General features: G+C 47.1%; 1 protein-coding gene across 1 annotated transcript in view; it reads right to left on the bottom strand.

Annotated features, from left to right (window-relative positions):
* Positions 1-22,663, bottom strand: part of SLC25A40 (solute carrier family 25 member 40) — a 109,375-nt gene that overhangs the window by 29,292 nt on the left and 57,420 nt on the right. The window contains exon 7 of the mRNA XM_030189935.1: positions 1,746-1,919. Within this exon, the coding sequence (XP_030045795.1) occupies positions 1,746-1,919 (174 nt within the window). The remainder of the gene's footprint in view (positions 1-1,745; positions 1,920-22,663) is intronic.

The following is a 22,663-nucleotide window of genomic DNA, read 5'->3' as shown; positions in this document are numbered from 1 at the left end:
TTATTGTAATATTGTCTTTGTTGGCTATCTGTGGAAATTAGTGAGTAGAATACAACTGGAACAAAATACTGCAGCACGTCTTACAGTTTCTACATTTGAATCTGCTACTCCGCTTCTTAGGAAGATTCATTGGCTTCTAACTGAAGCCAGAGCTCAGTTTAAACTTTGCTCTTTTATTTACAAAGTATTAACTGGGTTAGCCCCTTTCTATCTTACTGAGTGGGAAAATTTGCTTTGTTCTAATTCCTCTTATTCTGTGCGTAAATTGATGTTGTTATAGTTTCCTTCAATCAGACGGCTTAGATATAAATCTATATGCAATTCTTCCTTACGTTATCAGGCTGTAGTACTTTGGAATCTTCTGCCACTGGAAATCCGGGAAATTTGCACTCTCTCAAATTACTTAACTTTTTGTAAATTGTTAAAAACATGGCTATTTGAGAAGTTTTTTGGAGTTTAATTTTGTTTTATTTTTTAAATTTATTGTAGTTCCTGGAAAGTTTTGATTCAGCCTTCTTTATGTAATCCACAATGAACTAGTCAGGTGTTTTGCGGAACAGAAATACTGTATAGCATAGTATAGTAACCAACCAAGCTCAAGGTGGTTTACATAAGGAGATGAAATTCCAGTTATAGAATGAAATAAGTACAACAAAAATTCCAGGTGCTCATGGGAAACAGGCCTAAAATGATTCTATTCTCTTTAGATCTGAATACACAAATAACACAATAGAAGACAGGACCTCTCTCAAGAATGGTCACCTATCTGACTAGCTATTTATAAATGTCAGTAGCCAAATAAGTTGTCACTGCTGTCAGTAGGATTTTTGACAATGTACCTCTGAAGCTGTGTGATCCTGTAGCAAATTCACTTATATCTGTAAAGTTTCTCTTTTAGAAGTAATGTGAAATAAGCCACTGGTCACTGACCATTGAACTTCAGCCATGATTAAAATGAAATTTAATGGGAGGGGATACATTAGCTTTTTTCCCCATTTTGGACTAGATTCAGAAAATGGCGCCTAAAAAAGAATGCTGATTTGGGCACAGTTTATAGAATAGTGTAAAGTGCCAGAATTCATTCTCAATTTTGGGCGTAAGGATTTACACCTGCTGAAACCCGATATAAATCTTGGATCCCCAAAATTCTATCTGCATGCATCTTTAGTGAATGCCCCTGGCCTGCCCATGCCACTCCCATGGCCACAGCCCCTATTCAGTTACACACTAAAAGGTTCGCGCACGCATCTTTATAGAATAGCACAGTAGATTGTAAGCTCTTTGAGCAGGGACTGTCTTTCTTCTATGTTTGTGCAGCGCTGCGTATGCCTTGTAGCGCTATAGAAATGCTAAATAGTAGTAGTAGTAGTTGCCAAACCTGGTCCTGGAGGCACTCCAGCCAATCAGGTTTTCAGGATATCCACAACAAATATTCATAAGAATATTTGCTTGCACTACCCCCGCTGCATGCAAATCTCTTATATGCATAATCATTGCGGATATCCTGAAAACCTGAATGGCTGAGGTGCCTAAAGGATCAGGTTTGGGAACCACTGGAATAGCGCTTAGCAAGATGGTACACACAAATCCAAATTATCGTCAATTAACACCAATAACTGATTTCTTAGCACCCAATTATTGGCGCTAATTGGCTCATTAGTCAACTAAATTGCACACGTACAATTTTGGGCACCATTTACAGAATCCGGGGATTTGTGTCTATGGGGAAAGTGTTTCATATATACCTGAAAAGGGAACATCCCGAAGAACAGTAGCACCCCATCCTCGCCACAGAGAAAGCCAACCATCTTTCGCCACAGAGCTACTGATGCATGCTCTGAGCTCCTTGTATGACAGAGGACGAAACTGCATCTTTGTTCTAATCAGCTCCAATGGACTTATCACAGTTACTGAACCCACTGAAAAATAAAATTTTATCGAGATCTTTGAATCTGTTATTTCAGAGGAAGGAATACAAATGATGGTTAAGGATTATTCAATATCATTGCTGATTTGGGTTTTTTTTTTAATTGCACAAAGTGAAACCTTTAGCAGTAAAGAAAAGCAAAGTTACTCACCTATAGCAGGTGTTCTCCGAGGACAGCAGGACAAGTATTCTCACAGATGGGGTGACATCACCTGATGCAGACACTGACTAGCGAGAAGTTTCTAGCAGCGTCCCACTGCGCATGCGCCCAATGCACGAGTCCCTCAGTCAGATAATATAGCTAAAGAATTCAACTCCAAGGGAAGGTGGGAGGATTTGTGAGAATACTTGGCCTGCTGTTATCAAAGAACATCTGCTACAGGTGAGTAACTTTGCTTTCTCAGAGGACAAGCAGGCCAGTTGTATTCTGACAGATGAGAATCCCTAGCTACTAGGCTTACTGAAAACAACAACACTAGGACAACAGGGATTTGAAACGTTGAGGCCTTGAAGTCAATCAACCTGGAAACCAAATACATTCTAGTTGTGGAGGTGCAACCTGGAACAGAACAAAACTGGGCCTAGTGGGTTGGCATTGGATTCTAGACACCAAATTCTGCAGAATTGTCTGACCGATCCGGCTGTCAAGTTGGGTATCCTGCTCAAGGCAGTAATGAGATGTGAATGTGTGGACAGAAGATGTCACAGTTTTGCAGATTTCCTTTATGGAGGCCAACCTCAAGTGGGTACCGATGTCATCATGGCTCTGACATTATAAGCCTTGACACATGGCCCTCTAGAGTCGGTCCAGCTTGGGCATTAGTACAGGAGATGCAATCTGCTAGCCAATTAGAAACTGTGTGTTTGCAAATGGCTACCCCTATCCAGTTTGGGTCAAAAGAAACAAAAAGTTGGGAGGACTGCCTATGGGCTTTAGTCCACTCCAGATAGAAGGCTAAAGCTCGCTTGCAGTCTAAAGTATGCAGTACATACTCACCAGGATGGGCAAGTGGTTTTGTGAAAAATGCTGGCAGAATGATCAACTGATTAAGATGGAACTCCAACACTACCTTAGGAAGGAACTTGGGGTGCATGCAGAGAACTACTCTACTGTGATGAAACTTAGTGTAAGGTGGATCAGCTACTAAGGCCTGAAGTTCACGGATTCTACGGGTGGAAATAAGTGACCACCACTAAAAATGCAACTTTCCAGGTCAAATACTTCAGATGACAGGAAACAAGTAGCTCAAAAGGAGCTTTCATCAGCTGGGTGAGGACAATGTTGAGATCCCAGATACAGTGGGAAGTTTGACAGGGGCCTTTGTCAATAGCAAACCTTTCATGAAGCAAACAACTAGAAGATGTACAGAGGTGGGTTTACCTCCTACACGCTGATAAGCACTGATTACACCAAGATGAACCCTTACCATGTTGATTTTTAAACCAGACTTAGAGAAGTGCAGGAGATATTCAAGCAAATTTTATGTAGGGGATCTAAGGTCTTGCTCTCACACCAGACGGCAAACCTTCTCCACTTAAAAGAGTAACATTTCTTTGTGGAATCTTTTCTGGAAGCCAACAAGACACTAGACACCCTCAGACAAACCTAAAGGACCTGAATTCTACGCTCTGAACATCCAAGTCAGGGCTAGGAATTGGAGGTTGGGATTCAGAAGGGATTCTTTGTTCTCTGTGATGAGAGTCGGAAAACAGTCCAGTCTCCACAGATCTTCAAGATAACTCCAGAAGAAAAAGGAACCAGATCTGCCTTGGCCAATAAGAGGCAATTTGGATCATAGTTCCTTGGTCTTGACTGAGTTTCAGCAAAAGCAAAGTCTTCTCTATGAGAGGTATCAGAGGATATGCATATAGAAGACGTTCTCCAATGTAGGAGAAAGGCATCAGACAATAGCCTGCTATATATGATCAGAACCAGGAACAGAAATAAGGGGCTTTGTTGTTGAGATGTGTGGCAAAAGATCCACCGAGGGACTGCCCCACTCTCAGAAGATCTTGCGGGCTATGTCCATCTTGAGAAACCTTGTGAGGTTGCAAAACCCTATTCAGTCTGTCTGCCAGGCTGTTCTCCTTGCCTGCCAGGTACAAAATGTGAGGTGGGAAGGGATCAGAATGGTCTCCATAAGTCTCCTCCTCTGTGAACTAAGAAGGGTCATCTTATGAGTGGTCACAATCAGACTCTTCTTCATACTCAGATCAGACTGAGTAAGTCTAGGCCTGTCCCAGCTCAGTGGAACCATGCCTCAAAGAGCACAGAGGGTGCAGTCCAACCCTCAAACTCCAGGGATGCTTCCTTCCCCGTCGAGAACAGTGATGCATGGGTTGATCTCAAAGTCAATACCCTTTGAGGCACAGATGTAGAGGACAGGCACGGATGGAGCCTCAGGAAGAACGTAGGGCTGATCCGCAGCTGGCGCAAGTGCCCTTGATGCCCGCGCATATTGCAACTGTAGCTATCTGTGCCAGCTGCTCCTTGAATATGGCTCTGTAACACTCATTGAAGGAAAGCATCAGCAAAGGCAGGGGAGCTGGGACAAAGGTAGCCTGAGGTGGTGTCTGTGTTGAACCGGCAGCAGGAACCTGGCTGTTCTGAGAGCTGAGCAGCAGCACCTCTACCAAAGAGGGGGAGCGCTCCTTCCAGTGCTACAGCTTCTCAGGTACAGGCGATGCCATTGCTCTGGAGCTCTCGGGACTGTACGGAGAAGACCGATGTTCATGTCTCTTGGACATCCACTGATGCTCAGCATCACATGCCCTCGGTGTCCAATGCTGATCAGTCCCAGGGCCTAATTTTACTATCCGATGTTGAGAGAGGTGGAGACCTCCTCAATGCCGGTGCACTCCCAGTGGCTGCTTAAGTATTATCAGCCATTGAGATCAATGCTTCTGGTGTTGAAGTCAATGGCTCGGCCTTTAAGGAGCCAAAATGTCTCTTCTGATTGACTTGACGCGCCTTCTCGCTCCTCCTGTGTCTCGTCCCGTTAACATGCCAAACCCCAACCTTGGCTGACCCCTATTATCCGCTACCTACGCTCTTGTGCCCGCTCTGCTGAACGCCTTTGGCTTAAATCTCGTGCCCATGCTGACTTCATACACTTCAAATTCTTGCTGACCTCCTTCCAATCTGCTCTCCAACTTGCCAAACAGGACTATTACATCCAATTGACTAACTCTATTGGTTCAAACCCTTAACATCTCTTTGCCACGCTAAACTCTCTCCTCAAAGTGCCTTCTCCTCCAACTCCCCCTTCACTTTCTCCCCAGACTCTGGCTGATTACTTTCATGATAAGGTTCACAAGATTAAACTTGAATTCACAACCAGCTCTCCTCCACCCCTTCTTTCCTTAGTCCACTCTCTCAACCCTCTTACCCCTGGCCTCCTTTTCTTCCTTTTCCGAAATCATTGAAGAAGAAACTTTACTTCTTCTTTTATCCTCAAAACTAACCACCTGCTCCACTGACCCTATTCCCACTCATCTACTCAACACTATCTCTTCTGCTGTCACCCCTTTCATGTGTCACATCCTCAATCTGTCACTTTCCACTGCGACTGTCCCTGAAGCCTTCAAACATACCGTAGTCACCCCACTCCTCAAAAAAACCTTCTCTGGATCCTACCTCTCCTTCCAACTATCGCCCCATCTCCCTCCTCCCTTTCTTATCCAAGATACTAGAACGTGCTGTTCACCGTCGCTGCCTCGGCTTTCTTTCTTCTCAACCTATTCTTGATCCACTCCAATCTGGCTTTCATCCCCTTCATGCAACTGAAACAGCACTTGCTAAAGTCTCCAATGATCTCTTCCTGGCTAAATCCAAAGGGCTATCCTCCTCCTTCTCGATCTTTCTGCTACTTTTGATACTGTTGATCACAGCCTACTTGGATTTCAGAATTCTGCTCTCTCTTGGTTTTCTTCTTATCTCTCACTGCGTACTTTTAGTGTATACTCTGGTGGATCCTCCTCTTCCTCTATCCCACTGTCAGTGGGTGTACCTCAAGGATCCGTCCTAGGACCTCTCCTTTTCTCCATCTATACTTCCTCCCTTGGTGCTCTGATCTCATCCCACGGTTTTCAGTATCACCTTTACGCTGATGACTCCCAGATCTACCTCTCCACACCACAAATCTCGGCAGCAATCCAGTCCAAGGTATCTGCCTGCCTCTCTGACATTGCTACCTGGATGTTTCACCGCCACCTGAAGCTCAATATGTCCAAAACTGAGCTCCTTATCTTCCCACCTAAACCAACCTCTCCCCTTCCCCCATTCTCTATTTCTGTCGACAATACGCTCATTCTTCCTGTCTCATCTGCTCGTAACCTTGGGGTCATCTTCGACTCCTCCCTCTCCTTCTCTGCACATATTCAACAGATTGCTAAAACCTGTCGTTTCTTCCTTTATATTGCCAAAATTCGCCCTTTCCTTTCTGAACACGCTATCAGAACCCTCATCCACACTCTCATCACCTCTCGCTTAGATTACTGCAACTTGCTTCTCACAGGTCTTCCACTCAGCCACCTCTCTCTTCTTCAATCTGTTCAAAATTCTGCTGCATGACTAATATTTCGCCAAAGTCGTTATGCCCATATCAGCCCTCTCCTGAAGTCACTTCACTGGCTCCCTATCCGTTTCCGTATAAAATTCAAGCTCCTCTTATTGACCTATAAGTGCATTCACTCTGCAGCCCCTCACTACCTCTCCACCCTCATTTCTCCCTACACTCCTTCCCAGGAACTCCATTCACTAGGCAAATCTTTCCTAATTGCACCCTTCTCCTCCATCGCTAACTCCAGACTCCGTTCCTTTTATCTTGCCAAACCTTATGCCTGGAATAGGCTTCCTGAGCCGTTACGTCAAGCTCCATCCCTGGCCGCCTTCAAATCCGGGCTAAAGGCCTACCTGTTTGATGCTGCTTTTGACTCTTAACTTGTCACTTGCTCGTAGCCTTTATCTTGTCTTCCTCTCTTCAATAGTCAATTTCCCTATGTCCTGTCTGTCCTACCCTTATCCCTTATTTGTGAAGTCTGTCTGCCCTGATTTAGATTGTAAGCTCTTTTGAGCAGGGACTGTCTTTTCTTCATGTTCAATTGTGAAGCGCTGCGTACGACTGGTAGCGCTATAGAAATGATTTATAGTAGTAGTAGTTCTGTGTCCTCAACTGTATTTTTAAACACAGAGAACAAAAGTTAGGGTCAGGATTAGGTCCAAAGCACCCAATGCCACTGGGGATCCTCTTGGATATCGAGAAAAGAATCGCAGCCAAATTAAATTCCTTAATTTTGGACTACAAAAAGGGGCAGAGCCCAAAATTAAGGTTAGTGCTCAGGCCTAAATGGGCCTAGCGGGCTGCAAGTAAAGAAAACTAGAAGGGCCAGAAACACTAAGAACTAAGAGGGAAAATAACAAAAAAAGTGAAATTAAAGATAAAAATGAAGGAAAAATACCCGCACGAGAAGGCACTGCCAAAAAAAGAGAAAAACCCCCCCACTGTGGAGACCATGAATACACATTATCCTTGACCATTAGAAAAATGAAGACTGAGGGACCCACGCTCATGCATTGGGCAGGAAGGCACCAGCACAGGAATATTAGAACACTGCTAGAAACTTCTACAAACTTCTTGCTAGTTAGCGTCTGCACCGGGCTCTGTCGGATCTGTGAGAATATTTGCCCTGTTTGTTCTTGGAGAAATAACTTTACTGTATTATATTATTCACTTTGGAAATTTTCCTAGTGAATTTAAGGGGCTTGTCTACTAAAATAAAATTTTTTTTGCACTTAATGCTTTATAACTTTTGTAGCTGTGTGGTAAACACATCCCATATAGGAGGCAATTCTATGACAGGGGATCTTCATTTAGGCAGCATAACAATGCAGGCACCGAGTCCTTGGGCACTTAAGTGTCCTTATAGAATACTTGCATAAACCTGGCATTAGCATATCTAAATGCTGCACGAACGCGTAAACCTGGCATCAAGCATACCTAAATGCTGCAGGAACACATGTAACTTACAATATTCTGTTAGCTGCCGGTGTAAATGGCAGCCCTGCCTATGCTTCACTCACTTAGATTTTACACTCTATACCATCTGAGCACATAAGGTAAAATTATGTATCATACCTGATAATTTTCTTTCCATTAATCATAGCTGATCAATCCATAGACTGGTGGGTTGTGTCCATCTACCAGCAGGTGGAGATAGAGAGCAAACTTTTGCCTCCCTATATGTGGTCATGTGCTGCCGGAAACTCCTCAGTATGTCGATATCAAAGCTCCATCCGCAGGACTCAGCACTTAGAGAATTACACCCACAAAGGGACACTGCCCAGCTCACCACCGCCGAAACGGGGGAGGGGAATTAACCCAGCTCATCCCCACACAAGTGGGGGAGGAGAATCCGTCCAGCTCATCCCCGCGGAGCGGGGGAGGGACACCACCCCGCCGATGCGGGGGGATCTGGCTTATCCTGCAACCGCAACCGCTGGAGGAGCTGACTGACCCTAACACCGCCGAAGCGGGAGGGGTACAAAGCTGCCCTACAGCCGCACGAAGCGGGAGGGAGCGCCGGCAGAATTTATGTCTCAATCCAGCCCCGTAAAACGGAGGGGAGAGGAATGCAGCAGCTCACTGTAACACAAACTCGTCTCAACTCTTGAAGAATCCAATTGAAAAAACTTGAACATGAAGTCCTCCTGAACAGGAACTGAAGACTAAACTTGAATCTGAAATACAACCAGAATATAAACAGTACAGATATCTGGAAGGGGCTATGGATTGATCAGCTATGATTAATGGAAAGAAAATTATCAGCTATGATACATAATTTTACCTTCCATATCATCATGCTGATCAATCCATAGATTGGTGGGATGTACCGAAGCAGTACCCACCCAGGGCGGGACATTGAAATCCCTGACCGCAACACTGAAGCTCCAAACCGGGCCTCCGCCCGAGCAGCCACAGTCAAGCGGTAATGCCTGGAGAAGGTATGGGCCGATGCCCAAGTTGCCGCCTTGCAAATCTCTTCCAAGGAGACGGACCCGGCCTCTGCCATCGAGGCCGCCTGAGCTCTAGTGGAGTGAGCCTTCAGCTGGATAGGCGGCACCTTCCCCGCGGCCACATAAGCCGCTGCAATGGCTTCCTTGACCCATCTTGCCACTGTAGGCTTAGCAGCCTGCAGACCCTTACGAGGACCTGCAAACAGGACAAACAGATTATCCGATTTCCGGAAATCATTGGTCACTTCCAAGTATCTGATGATGACTCGTCTCACATCCAGAAATTTGAGAGCAGAGTATTCCTCTGGGTAGTCCTCCCTACGAAAGGAAGGGAGACAGAGCTGCTGATTCACATGGAAGCGAGAAACAATCTTGGGCAGGAAGGAAGGCACTGTGCGAATAGTCACTCCTGCCTCAGTGAACTGCAGAAAAGGCTCTCGACATGAGAGTGCCTGGAGCTCGGAAACTCTTCTGGCTGAAGTGATAGCCACCAAAAGACTGCTTTCAACGTCAGGTCTTTCAGAGATGCCCTCGACAAGGGTTCAAAAGGCGGCTTCTGCAAGGCTCTTAGCACCAGGTTGAGATTCCACGCAGGCACCACTGAGTGCAGAGGAGGGCGCAGGTGATTAACTCCCTTGAGAAAACGTACCACATCTGGCTGCGAAGCCAGGGAAGCACCCTTCAGGCGGCCCCTGAAGCAAGCCAGAGCCGCTACCTGGACTTTAAGGGCACTGAGCGACAGGCCTTTCTCCAGACCTTCTTGCAGGAACGCCAGCACTGAAGAAATTGGAGCAGTGAAGGGAGAAAGTGAGCCTGCTTCACACCACGCTGCAAAGGTACACCAAACCCTGGCGTAAGCAGTAGAAGTAGAGCGCTTCCTCGCTCTCAGCATAGTGGCGATGGCCTTGTCTGAGAAGCCCTTCTTCCTCAGACGCTGCCGCTCAATAGCCAGGCCGTAAGACCAAAGGGGGAGGGATCCTCCATCACCACGGGACCCTGATGCAACAGGCCCTGCTCCACTGGCAGCCGCAGAGGGTCGTCCACTGAGAGCCTGATCAAGTCCGCATACCAGAGACGTCTGGGCCAGTCCGGACCCACCAGGATTATCCAGCCCGGATGCTTTGCCACCCGGTCTAGTACCCTGCCCAACATGGGCCAGGGCGGGAACACATAGAGAAGCTCTTGTGTCGGCCACTGTTGGAGAAGAGCATCTACTCCCAGAGATCGAGGGTCCCGTCCTCTGCTGAAAAAGCGCGGCACTTGGCAATTGGCCGATGACGCCATCAGATCTAGGCTCGGCTGGCCCCAGCGCTTCGTGATGTCCAAGAACGCCTGAGCCGATAACTGCCACTCTCCGGGATCCAAGGTATGGCGACTGAGAAAGTCCGTCTTGACATTCATGACTCCGGCAATGTGGGCAGCTGACAGCTGTTCCAGGTTCGCTTCCGCCCACTGGCATAGATTCATGGCTTCCTTGGCTAGAGGGGCGCTCTTGGTACCTCCCTGGCGGTTGACATAGGCCACAGCCGTGGCATTGTCCGACAGGACCCGTACTGGCTTCAACGCCAGTACCGGGAGGAACTCCAAAAGCGCCAACCGAATGGCTCTGAGTTCCAAGAGGTTGATAGACCACTTTGCCTCTGCAGGAGACCAGAGCCCCTGCGCTGTCCTTCCCAAGCAGTGGGCTCCCCAGCCCGTCAAAGAGGCGTCCGTCGTGACGACAATCCACTCCGGGGTCACAAGAGGCATCCCTGCAGACAACTTGTCTGTCTTCAGCGACCAGCTCAGCGCCTTGCGCACTGCTGGGTCCAAGGGAAGGCGCACAGCATAATCCTCCGACACCGGAGTCCAGCGCTGCAGCAGAGAGTGTTGTAGTGGTCTCATATGAGCCCTGGCCCAGGGCACTACTTCCATCGTGGCCGTCATAGAGCCCAACAGCTGCACATAGTCCCAAGCCCGAAGCGGAGAGGCTACTAGGAACTGGTCCACCTGAGCCTGAAGTTTGACAATCCGATTGTCCGGCAGGAACACTCTGCCCACTTGGGTGTCGAATCGAACTCCCAGATACTCCAGGGACTGAGTCGGGTGCAGCTGGCTCTTCTCCCAGTTGATGATCCACCCCAGGGAGCTCAAAAGAGCAATCACCCGGTCCACAGCTTTGCCGCACTCTGCATAAGAGGGGGCTCGGATCAACCAGTCGTCCAGATAAGGATGGACTTGTACTCCTTCCTTTCGCAGGAAGGCTGCGATGACCAACATTACTTTGGAGAAGGTCCGCGGAGCAGTAGCCAACCCGAACGGGAGGGCTCTGAACTGGAAGTGTCGGCCCAGGACTGCAAAACGCAGAAAGCGTTGATGAGGAGGCCAGATGGGAATATTCAAGTACGCTTCCTTGATGTCCAAGGATACCAGGAACTCCCCTGCCTTCACTGCCGCTATAACAGAGCGGAGAGTCTCCATGCGAAAGTGCCGAACTTTCAAGGCCCGATTGACCCCTTTGAGGTCGAGGATAGGCCGTACAGAACCTCCTTTCTTTGGTACCACAAAGTAAATGGAGTAACGTCCCTTGCCAAGCTGATTTTCTGGCACCGGAACGACCGCACCCAGGCAGATCAGATTGTCCAAGGTCTGCTGCACTGCCGCAGCTTTGACCGGAGACTTGCAGGGAGAGAGTACAAACCCGTCTCTTAAGGGTCGGCAGAACTCTAGCTTGTAGCCGTCTCTGATGACTTCCAGCACCCAAGTGTCTGAAGTTACCCTGGTCCACTCGCCCAGAAACGAGGACAGGCGTCCTCCAATCTGCACTGGGCCATGGACCAGGACCCCGTCATTGGGTACGAGACCCTGGGGGAGGACCGGAGGGCGCATCTCCGGGACGGCGGTCTCTGCGAAAGGAATGCTGCTTGGGGGAGAAATTCCTCTTGAAGGGAAGAGGGGGCAGAGGAGCCCGACTTGCCCGGGCGGTACTGACGGGCTTCCTGAAACCGTCCTCTGGAGAAACCGGGGCGAGCACTGGCCTGAGCCCTGACCTCTGGTAACCTCTTGCCCTTAGATGTGCCGAGATCGGTCACAATTTTGTCTAGCTCGACCCCAAAGAGCAGCTTGCCTTTAAAAGGCAACTTAGCCAGGCGGGACTTAGAAGCGTGGTCAGCAGACCAATGTTTCAGCCAAAGCCACCGCCGCGCAGAGACTGTCTGAGCCATACCTTTAGCCGAGGCTCTCAAGACATCATACAGTAAGTCTGCCAAATAAGCCAAGCCCGATTCCAGGGCCGGCCAATCAGCCCTCAAGGAAGGATCCGAGGGGGAAGCCCGCTGCACAATCGTGAGGCACGCCCTGGCCACATAGGAGCCGCAAACTGAGGCCTGCAAACTTAAGGCAGCCGCCTCGAAGGACGACCTTAAGGCCGCCTCCAATCTTCTGTCTTGGGCGTCCTTTAGGGCCGTGCCACCTTCCACCGGCAACGCCGTTTTCTTAGTCACCGCAGTGATTAAAGAATCCACAGTAGGCCAAAGAAAGGCCTCCCGTTCACTTTCAGGCAAAGGATAGAGGCGGGACATAGCCCTAGCCACTTTGAGGCTCGCTTCCGGGACATCCCATTGAGCCGAAATTAAGGTGTGCATGGCATCATGCACGTGGAAGGTTCTAGGCGGGCGCTTCGTCCCCAGCATAATGGCGGAGCCAACAGGGGCTGAGGGAAAGACGTCCTCTGGAGAGGAAATCTTCAAAATGCTCATGGCCTGCACTAACAGGTTGGGCAAATCCTCTGAGCGAAAGATCCGCGCTGCAGAGGGGTCATCCGCTCCATCCGAGCGGAAATCCGTCTCCTCCAAGGAATCCCCAAAGGACCGTTGGGAGAACTCAGATACGCTGCCCTCATCTACATCAGAGGAAACAGAGTCCTCTAAGGCCTGGGAATCCACCCGAGGGCGTTTACTTCCGGGGGCCTCAACCCCTTTATCGGACAAGGGAGAAGGGGCAGCGTTTTGCATAAGGAAGGCCTGATGCAGCAGCAAATTAAACTCGGGGGAGAAACCCCCCAGACTGTGCACTTCAGCAGCCTGGGCCACAGCCCTAGACGCACCCTCAACCGGCGCTCGCAAGAGCGGGGGAGAAACATGCTGCGCATCCAAGATGGCGTCCGGTGCAACACTCCGCGAAGGAGCCGCGCGGGAAGAACGGCGCTTAACTTTAGCCGCTTTTTTGCCGTCGCCCAAATCAAGGGCGGCTATGGCATTAACGTCTCCCAGCTCAAGGGCGGCCCAAGAAGAAGCCGTCCGAGCAGAGTGGCCGGCCAAGATGGCGGAGGCGAGCAGCAGGGGATGGGCGTTTATGGCGGGGAAAAACCGCCGCACCGGAGGAAGACCCGGGACACTGACCGGCCTCCGAACTGACACCCAACAAGGGCGAATCAGACTTTAAGACCCCCGCATCCCCGCTAGAAGCGCACACGCGGTCCGGGGAGCGATTCTTCGCGCCCTCGCCCTCCGACGCCATAGGCCACGTGGAGATCGATCGGGGAACCCCCTGCCCGCTATAAAAAGGTAAAAATTACCTGCTTCTCGCTCCGAGCTGTAACGACCTGGTGTCCCAGTGAGTAGTTGCAATAAACGTTTAAATAAACGTCGAAATAAACGCCTTTAAGGACGTCCAAAAATTTTTTTTTTTTAACGGAGCCAGCGGGAGGGGGGAGAAAAGGAGGGACCTGGCGCCACCAGGTTTGCACTTGCTCAAGAAGAGCCCTCAACCCCAGGTACTCAACAAAACCTAAAAATTAGGCTTGGACACCTAGCCAGAGCTGCTGCTGTGTGTGACCACCACCTGCTGAGATAGAGAACATACTGAGGAGTTTCCGGCAGCACATGACCACATATAGGGAGGCAAAAGGATTGCTCTCTATCTCCACCTGCTGGTAGATGGACACAACCCACCAGTCTATGGATTGATCAGCATGATGATATGGAATTACAGAATAATATTTAGGAACAATGCTGGCATTCACACAGGTAAGCGCACACTTACCTGAGTGGGTGGCAGTATTCTGTAACTTTACATGCACACAATTAAGGAACTTGTTATACGAGGGGGATTCATGCACAGGGCAGACATTTACCGCATGGACACTGAATTATATGCATTGGCAGACAGTTCAGGAGCACTCACGCTATCTGCCAAAGTACATAACATAGCACTGGCTGAAAGTTTGGGGAAAAAAAGGAAATGCTGTGGTTATGCAACTCGAACCCTCCTGACCAGCATCCTCCCACTCTCCCCCCAAATCAAGAGCCCCCAATCTTATGCCCTCTGAAGAATTCCTACATTCTAATCTCCCTCAAAGGGCTTCCCCCCAAAAGTAACCCCTCCCAATACCCCAAACTGTCTCTCCTACCGCTGACCCAGAAGTGTCCCTGGTAGTCTAGTGATATGAGATGGGAAAATGTCCTGGGCTGAAAATAGTGCCAATGACTCCTAGTGGTGGGCTTGCAAGTGGAAGAGGACCACTAGATTAACCCAGGGTAAGTCCCAGGGAGGGTATTGTGCAAAGGGGGATCAGACTGGAGTGGAGACCATGTGGAGGTCTGATCAGGGTGGGAGGTTGGGGAGGATGCACTGTCATGTTTCCTCACCGTTATCATTTGGGCAGCAGCCACACTACCAGATTTGAGGTGGTAGAATGTGCAATTGCGCTATCAGTGGTTGTGACAGCTAGTGCGCAGCACCGATATACTAGCTGTCACAGCCAGCCATACATCCACATCACCTTTGTCATGTCTGTAACCCACCCCTACCCACGTAAAGCAGCTAATGCAAGATTTTTACAATGTTGGTTGGTTTAATGAACAGAAGAAACCAAACGTCGCAGGGGTGAAGACACTCAGGAGACAGTGAAGGTGATTCAGAAAAAACCCTGATGGTACAATGATACTGTGTAGTCTAAGAAAGTTTATTAAACCGCAACACTTAACATGTTCATGTTTCAGCCCTATGGCCTGCCTCAGAAGTCTTCAATGTACCTTTTTAAATAATGAAGCCATATCTGTTGGTGTCACTTCCTGTAGTGTGGAGTTTCTGGTTCTATTTGAAATACTACTACTACTACTATTTAGCATTTTTATAGTGCTACAAGGTGTACGCAGCGCTGCACAAACATAGAAGAAAGACAGTCCCTGCTCAAAGAGCTCACAATCTAATAGACAAAAATAAAGTAATAAAAAATAAAGAAATAGCAGTATGAAAGGCGGGAAGCACTGCAAATAGCGCTGCCCGTAAAACAAACACGCTTGTAATGGACTATTGACTCACAACACCTCATCTGTAACACAGAGAAGCTTAACCCTAGAGTCTTTGTTGCGGTTTAATAAACTTTAATAGACTACACAGCATCATCGTACCATCATTTTTCTTTTTTGAGCCACCTTCACTGTCTCCTGAAGGTTGATTTAATGTGTTATAGCCATTAGCAAAGGTCTGAGTTATTATTTGCTGTATGGTAAAATCCACACTAGCTGCTTAATGAAGCTTAGTAAACAGGTTCCTTAGTGCTTGTATAAATGTGTGAGATTCACAGAACTAGAAATATAAATTCTCTTTATGAGCTAATATGGATAAGATTCTCCAAAATGCCCCCAGGCTTCCTCAGCCTGAGTAGAACCCATCGTTGGACAATCATCTAGAACTGTACACACAGAAAATGGAGGTAGTTTTCTAAAGCACTTTCCTTATGCAAAACACATTTTACATGTGGAATAAATGGCTATTATAAAACAGCAAGTATGCATGCAGAAAAGAGATGCATACATGGTCAGCACACTGGCTTCCCTGGAGGCAGTGCTTAGGTGAAGTCAAGGTACTCATGGATGTAGTCTGGGTTATCGTCATTGTCATCTGGATATGTATTGGGTAAATGGGTCAAAGGATTAAATTGGGTCATTTGGGTAGGCTTGCTTGAACAGATGGGTTTATAGTGCTTTCTGGAAGGGTAGATAGTCGCTGATTGATCGGATGGATCTGGGGAGGGCATTCCAGAGCTGGCTGCCTAAGAAGGAGAAGTTGGATCCATAGTAGGTTTTGTACTTGAGTCCTTTGCAATTGGGATAATGTAGATTGGGGTATCTGCTTAAAAGCACGATTGTCTTCCGCCTTGTCGTTAACTCGTGACAGGATTGTGAACAATTACAGAAGGATCTTACGAGACTGGGAGACTGGACGGCTAAATGGCAGATGATGTTTAATGTAAGCAAATGCAAGGTGATGCATGTGGGAAAAAAGAACCCAAATTATAGCTACGTCATGCAAGGTTCCGCGTTAGGAGTTACGGACCAAGAAAGGGATCTGGGTGTCGTCGTCGATAATACGCTGAAACCTTCTGCTCAGTGTGCTGCTGTGGCTCGGAAAGCGAATAGAATGTTGGGTATTATTAGGAAAGGTATGGAAAACAGGTGTGAGGATGTTATAATGCCGTTATATCGCTCCATGGTGCGACCGCACCTTGAGTATTGTGTTCAATTCTGGTCGCCACACCTCAAGAAAGATATAGTGGAATTGGAAAAGGTGCAGCGAAGGACGACTAAAATGATAGCGGGGATGGGACGACTTCCCTATGAAGAAAGACTAAGGAGGTTAGGGCTTTTCAGCTTGGAGAAGAGACGGCTGAGGGGAGACATGATAGAGGTAGATAAAATAATGAGTGGAGTGGAACAGGTGGATGTGAAGCATCTGTTTACGCTTTCCAAAAATACTAGGACTAGGGGGCATGCGATGAAACTACAGTGTAGTAAATTTAAAACAAATCGGAGAAAGGTTTTCTTCACCCAACGTGTAATTAAACTCTGGAATTCATTGCCGGAGAACGTGGTGAAGGCGGTTAGCTTGGCAGAGTTTAAAAAGGGGTTAGACGGTTTCCTAAAGGACAAGTCCATAAGCCGCTACTAAATGGACTTAGGAAAAATCCACAATTCCGGGAATAACATGTATAGAATGTTTGTACGTTTGGAAAGCTTGCCAGGTGCCCTTGGCCTGGATTGGCCGCTGTCATGGACAGGATGCTGGGCTCGATGGACCCTTGGTCTTTTCCCAGTGAGGCATTACTTATGTACTTGAAGTTGATGGCTAAGTGGATTATAAATGCCTAAATTAAACACAAGCAGTTGCTGCTACCTCAAACCAGGTGTAAATTTGTGGAAGCACATTTGTGAACTAATGGGGATAGGTTTGGGAATATATTTTATAAAAGGCACATAGATGCCTATGTTGCCTAAGTACATAAGCACTGCTGTAATGAGACAGACCAAAAGTCCATTAAGCCTACTGAGGTATCCAGTTTCCAAGAGTGGCCAATCCGGCCAATTCCTGGCAGGATCCCAAAAAGAGTAAATAGATTCCATGCAGCTTATCCCAGTTTCTTTCATAATTTTTTATGGGTGATCTTTAAAAAAAAAACAAAAAACTAAATTCAATATGCCCCATGATAACCAGGCAAGAGGATCATGGTTGTTACCTTGCAACCAACAACCCTGCAATGACAGCAACTGAGTAATGTTAATTAGAAAGAAGAAAGGGCCATAGGAGATAAAAGCAGCTATTCATGCTGGAGAATTGCACAGTCAGGAATATTTCAAGCTAGTGAGATGAGAAAAGGAAGTAAACAGCAAGGTGAACAAGTGTATTTTTTAATGTATAAAAACAGTTGAGCTGATACCTTTCTGGACTAATCCTGGCCCTTTCACAAACTTAGATTTTGATCGTTTTTGATTTTTCTCCAGGTTCGTTCGAGTTGTCTGGTTCTAGATTTTAATTGTTTCACATTTTCATTGAACCATGGGGTTCTGTTTGGTTTGTGAGTGGTTTTTGTTCATAAAGGAGCTAATTAATTTAGAACGGTGATGCATCTCGTTTCCCAATCTGTAAGATAGTTGATGGAATCAGACAGAATAGACCAATTGTTGTCGTAAATTGATTGCCAAAATGTAATTGTGTCCACTTTACCTCTGGTCTGGTAAGATGTTTTTTCATCAGCTTTGAGATACCCATTCTTCAAACAATGTAGGGTCAGATTTAATTTGAAGTGATCTGACCATGAAATTTCCATCCATTTATGGTCAATGACTTTAATGATTTGGTCTGATATGAATTTATGGGTTAGCAGGTCAAGTGTGTGTGGCCTTTTCTGTGGATGGTATTCGGATGTAGCCATTCTAAATCCCATAGTTGGAAGAATTCCTTACAATCTTGGACACCAGTTGAGCTTGGGTCTTCTAAATGAAGGTTTATATCCCCAATGACTAGCATGTTTGAGTTAGACGTACAAGTGGCCGATATGAAATCCATTAGGGTTATATGTGCTTCGCTCCAAGTGCCTGGCGGTCTGTAGAATAAGACACAGTTTAGATTGTCGGCTACACTTTTATGTTGCAATCTGATTGAGGCAATTTCTAGTTGAGGTGTGACTGATTCAGCAGTGGTTTCTATAGTGAGATGGGATCTGTAGATTATGGCAATGCCTCCGCCTCTTTTACCTATTCTGGTCCAATGTGTAATGTTGTATCCTGGAGAGCAGAGTTCCAGTATTATGGGATCTTTCTGATCATGGATCCAGGTTTAGCTGATGAAGAGTAAATATAAGTTTCCGATGTGATCCAATCCTATATAATAAAACACACCTCTAACATTCTGAAGCTGACTGCATGGCTAAGGCATTCCTGTTCTCTGTATCCATCTCCTGAATTGACATCACGTACTTCCGGGTTCGTCACAAGCAGAAGTGACCAACCACATGAGGTTTCTCGGCTTCAGAATGTTGGAGGTGCATTCTATTAAATAGGATGGTCAGTTCCTTGAAGCACAGCCAGAGCTCAGCGTCCTGCACAGTAACGCTCAGACACCAGAGAGAGGGGGGGGGGGGGGCCTGACACCAGAGAGGGGGTGGGGAGGTATCTCTGTCTCACACACACTCTCTCTCTCTCACAGTCAATGTCTTTCTCTCACTCTCACACACTCTATGTCTCACACTGTATCACATTCACTCTCTATGTGTCACACAATCAGTCACACACTCTCTTGTTCTCATACACTCAATCTCACAGAGAGTCTGTCTCACACACACACTCTCTCTCGCACACACTGTATCTGTGTGAAACACTCTCTCTCTCACACTGTCTCACATACACGCTTTCACACACTCTCACAGACACATTCGCACCCAGACTCACTCTCTCTCTCACACACACACACACTCGCACATTCACTCTCTCTCTCACACACACTCTCTCAAACACACACACTCCGAGGAAAACCCTGCTAGCGCCCGTTTCATTTGTGTCAGAAACGGGCCTTTTTTTACTAGTCCTATATAATAAAACTCACCTCCAAAGTTCTAAAGTGCTTGGGACCGTGGCTCCCTCAGCACGGAGGTGGTCTGTTAGGCAGCATCGAACTCAATGACGTCACCAGACCCAGCTGATCGCAGGAATTGGCTGCTGGCACGCGCAAAAAAAAAAAAAAAAGTGAAACAAAAAAGGCTCGAGAAGCACTCCCGAACCTGCCCTGCTCTAACGAAATCCACAACTGCCATCAGAATGCTCGCACAGCACGAGACTGCCCCAGCTGAGGAGAATACCGCTGCCCTGACAGTGCTATCCTGCAGAACCTGCCGCTCCGAACTGCCATCCGAACCCGCACCAACAAACAAAAAAAGTGAAGAGACAGCCTCCAGCAGCCTTCGGGATACACACTAACCAAAAAAAAAAAAACACAAGTGAAGAAACAGCCTCCAGCAGCCTTCGGGATACACACTAAGGAAAAAAAAAAAAAAAAAACACAACACAAGTGAAGAAACAGCCTCCAGCAGCCTTCGGGATACACACTAAGCCAAAAACAAAAAAAACACAAGTGAAGAAACAGCCTACAGCAGCCTTCGGGACACACACTAACCAAAAAAAAAAAAAAAAAAACCGTGAAGAAACAGCCTCCAGCAGCCCTCCGGACCCACACTAACAAAACAAACAAAAAAAAAAGGTGAAGAAACAGCCTCCAGCCGCCTCAACAGGGGACTTCACAAAAAGCAAAGCAAGAAGATAAAACCAACTGCAGTCTTCTCTGGACGAGGTTCACAGCCGCCCTGAACCGCCCTGATACTGCAGCACTAACAACAGGGCAAGCTGGATGAGGTTCACAGACACCGATCCTGCAGACAGCAGTGCAACGTGTAAACCAATAGGTACAATTAAGGGGGCAGAAACTTTAAGGGAGGGGGCATGGAACTTGAAGGGGAGACAGACAAACACATGGAGAGGGGGTGAGAGAACAGAATGGGAGGAAAGGGGAGAGGAAAAATTATGCAGATGGAGGGCATGGTAAAGAGAGCACAATCCCTGGATAAAAGAAAGAATTCAAAACAGAAACGGGGGGGGGGGGGGGCACCCTTACATTGCCACTCACAGGAAGGAAGGGGGGGAAACTAACAGAAAGGGGGGGACTGCACTTCACACAGAAGGAGGGGGCCATGCACACATACACACAGTCTTTCACTCTCTGTGTCACTGTGACACACACTCTCTCGAACACACACACACACACTCTGTCTCACTGTCACACCCACATTCTCACACAGGCATACACTGTTTCAATGCCCACCCCTGTGGTCCTGCAACAGCTTAAAGGAAGGATATGGAGACACACACTCACGCTCTCTCTCACACACAACCAGTCTACAAATCTCTGTTTCTCACTGTCACACACACCATGTCTCACACATACACATACACTCTGTCTCACTCCCGCCCCTCTGGTCACAGAACTTCAGCCACAAAGGGTGCGGGTACCTGCACTTTCGAAGGAATGAGGGAGTCATGAACACACACAGACACATACTCTGGCACACTGTAGCACAGTGTCACACACAGACACAATCTCTGTCTCACATACACTCTTTCACTCTCTGTGTCTGACTGTGACTCACACTCTTTCAAACACACACACAATTGCTGGATTAAAAAAAGGAAAAGGAACTGAAAAACCAAACACGGGGGGGGGGGGGGGGGGGGATGACCCTGCACCTCGGACAGAAGAAAGGGGTCATGCACGCACACACACATAGTCTCACACACACATAACCGCTCTCTCTCACTTGCAACCAGTCTTTCACTCTCTGTGTCTCACTGTCACACACACTCTCTCACACACACTCACACATACACTCAGACTCACTGCTCGCTGCTATGGTCCCAGAACTTAAAACACAAAGGGTGGGGGTACCTGCACTTCTGACAGTATTAGGGGGTCATGCACACACATACACACATACTATGGCACACTGTACCTCAGTGTCACACACAGACTCTCTCTCTCTCACACACAAACTCACACTTTTCCACTCTCTGTGTGTCACTGTGACACACACTCAAACACACACACACACACACACACAATCAGTCTCTCTGTCACACCCACACTCTCACACACATATACACTTTGATTCACTGCCCACCCCCGTACTCCTGCAAGGGCTTGCTGGAAGGAGAAGAATATGGAGACATTATAATACTTTTCTAACAACTCTGTAGTTACCAAAAACAAACAAAAAAAAAAAACCCATTGCTAGCGCCAGTTTCCTTTCAAACAGAAACGGGCCTTTTTTACTAGTCTTTTATAATTTCTGTTTTGTTTACTGTTGGTCTGGCGTTGATGTAACCTATTTGAATTGTAAGGTATGGATCTTCCATAATAGTGAATATGGGAACCTTTGATGGTTGTCATCTGTATGTCGATTTAGTTTTATTAGAGACTTTTTGTGTTGGCTGTGCAGTTTGTTTGTGGGACAATGCTCTGCTATTGTAAGTTCTGTTGCCGGTTTGGTTGAGGTTGGTATATCTGGTAGTCCCGATTTGGTTGTGTAGTATTGGTATGATGTTACATTCATCAAGAGGTTTGGAGCAATGTTAAGTAGTAGATTCCTAGGAGTAATTGCATTACTTTCATTCTGGCTCCTTTGTGCAATAGCGAGTGCTTTCAGTTTTGCTGTTTTGCTCTTTCTCAGGGGATCCTATGTGATCTGTTGTGTGTTGAATGGCTTCTTAGGATTATTCTCGTGGGGGAGAGCGGAGTGTTGCTAGGGGTATTGTAGTTTATGAAGTGAAGTTTATCTGGACTATGTTCGTGATGTAAAGGAGGAGTGTGTATGTAGGAGTATGAGAATGATGAAGGAAGAGGGTATATGAATTTGTGGGTGTTTATGATATGGAACCCAATTATGTTCTTAATCTTTTTCTCTGGATGTATCCAGTCAACTGGTAATTGTGCCGTTTAGTGTGTGAGTGTATGTTGGAGTGTTGATGTAGTTCGTGGACAGTCGTGGACTTTTGCTTGTGGGTCCAGGGTTGTAGGCTCCAGTTGCAACTTGGACAATCCTGCAAGTGTCAGTCCTCCTACTTTCCGGTCTTACCTTCAGTCTCCTCTATGACCTTGGTAGAGTCCTGTCCCGTAGGGAGTAAGGATCCTATCCTCTGATTCGGCATTTCTTCTATTCTTTGCAGGAAAGGAAATGGAAAGGCCAACCTTAATTAATGGGATTGCCATCAATTGGTTGATAGAAATCTTGTCTATATAGTTGCAAATTGATCTCCTGGATATACATGGAACGGTCCATCACAACCACCAAACCTCCCTTGTCTGAGGCACCGGTCAAGCTCCTCGGGTCAGATACTCCGGAACCAGGATATACAAAC

This window comes from Microcaecilia unicolor, chromosome 1 (genome assembly GCF_901765095.1).
Source record: "Microcaecilia unicolor chromosome 1, aMicUni1.1, whole genome shotgun sequence".
Classification (NCBI taxonomy): domain Eukaryota; kingdom Metazoa; phylum Chordata; class Amphibia; order Gymnophiona; family Siphonopidae; genus Microcaecilia; species Microcaecilia unicolor.
Note: the sequence above shows the minus strand (reverse complement) of the source record. Positions and strands in the feature narration are given on the sequence as shown.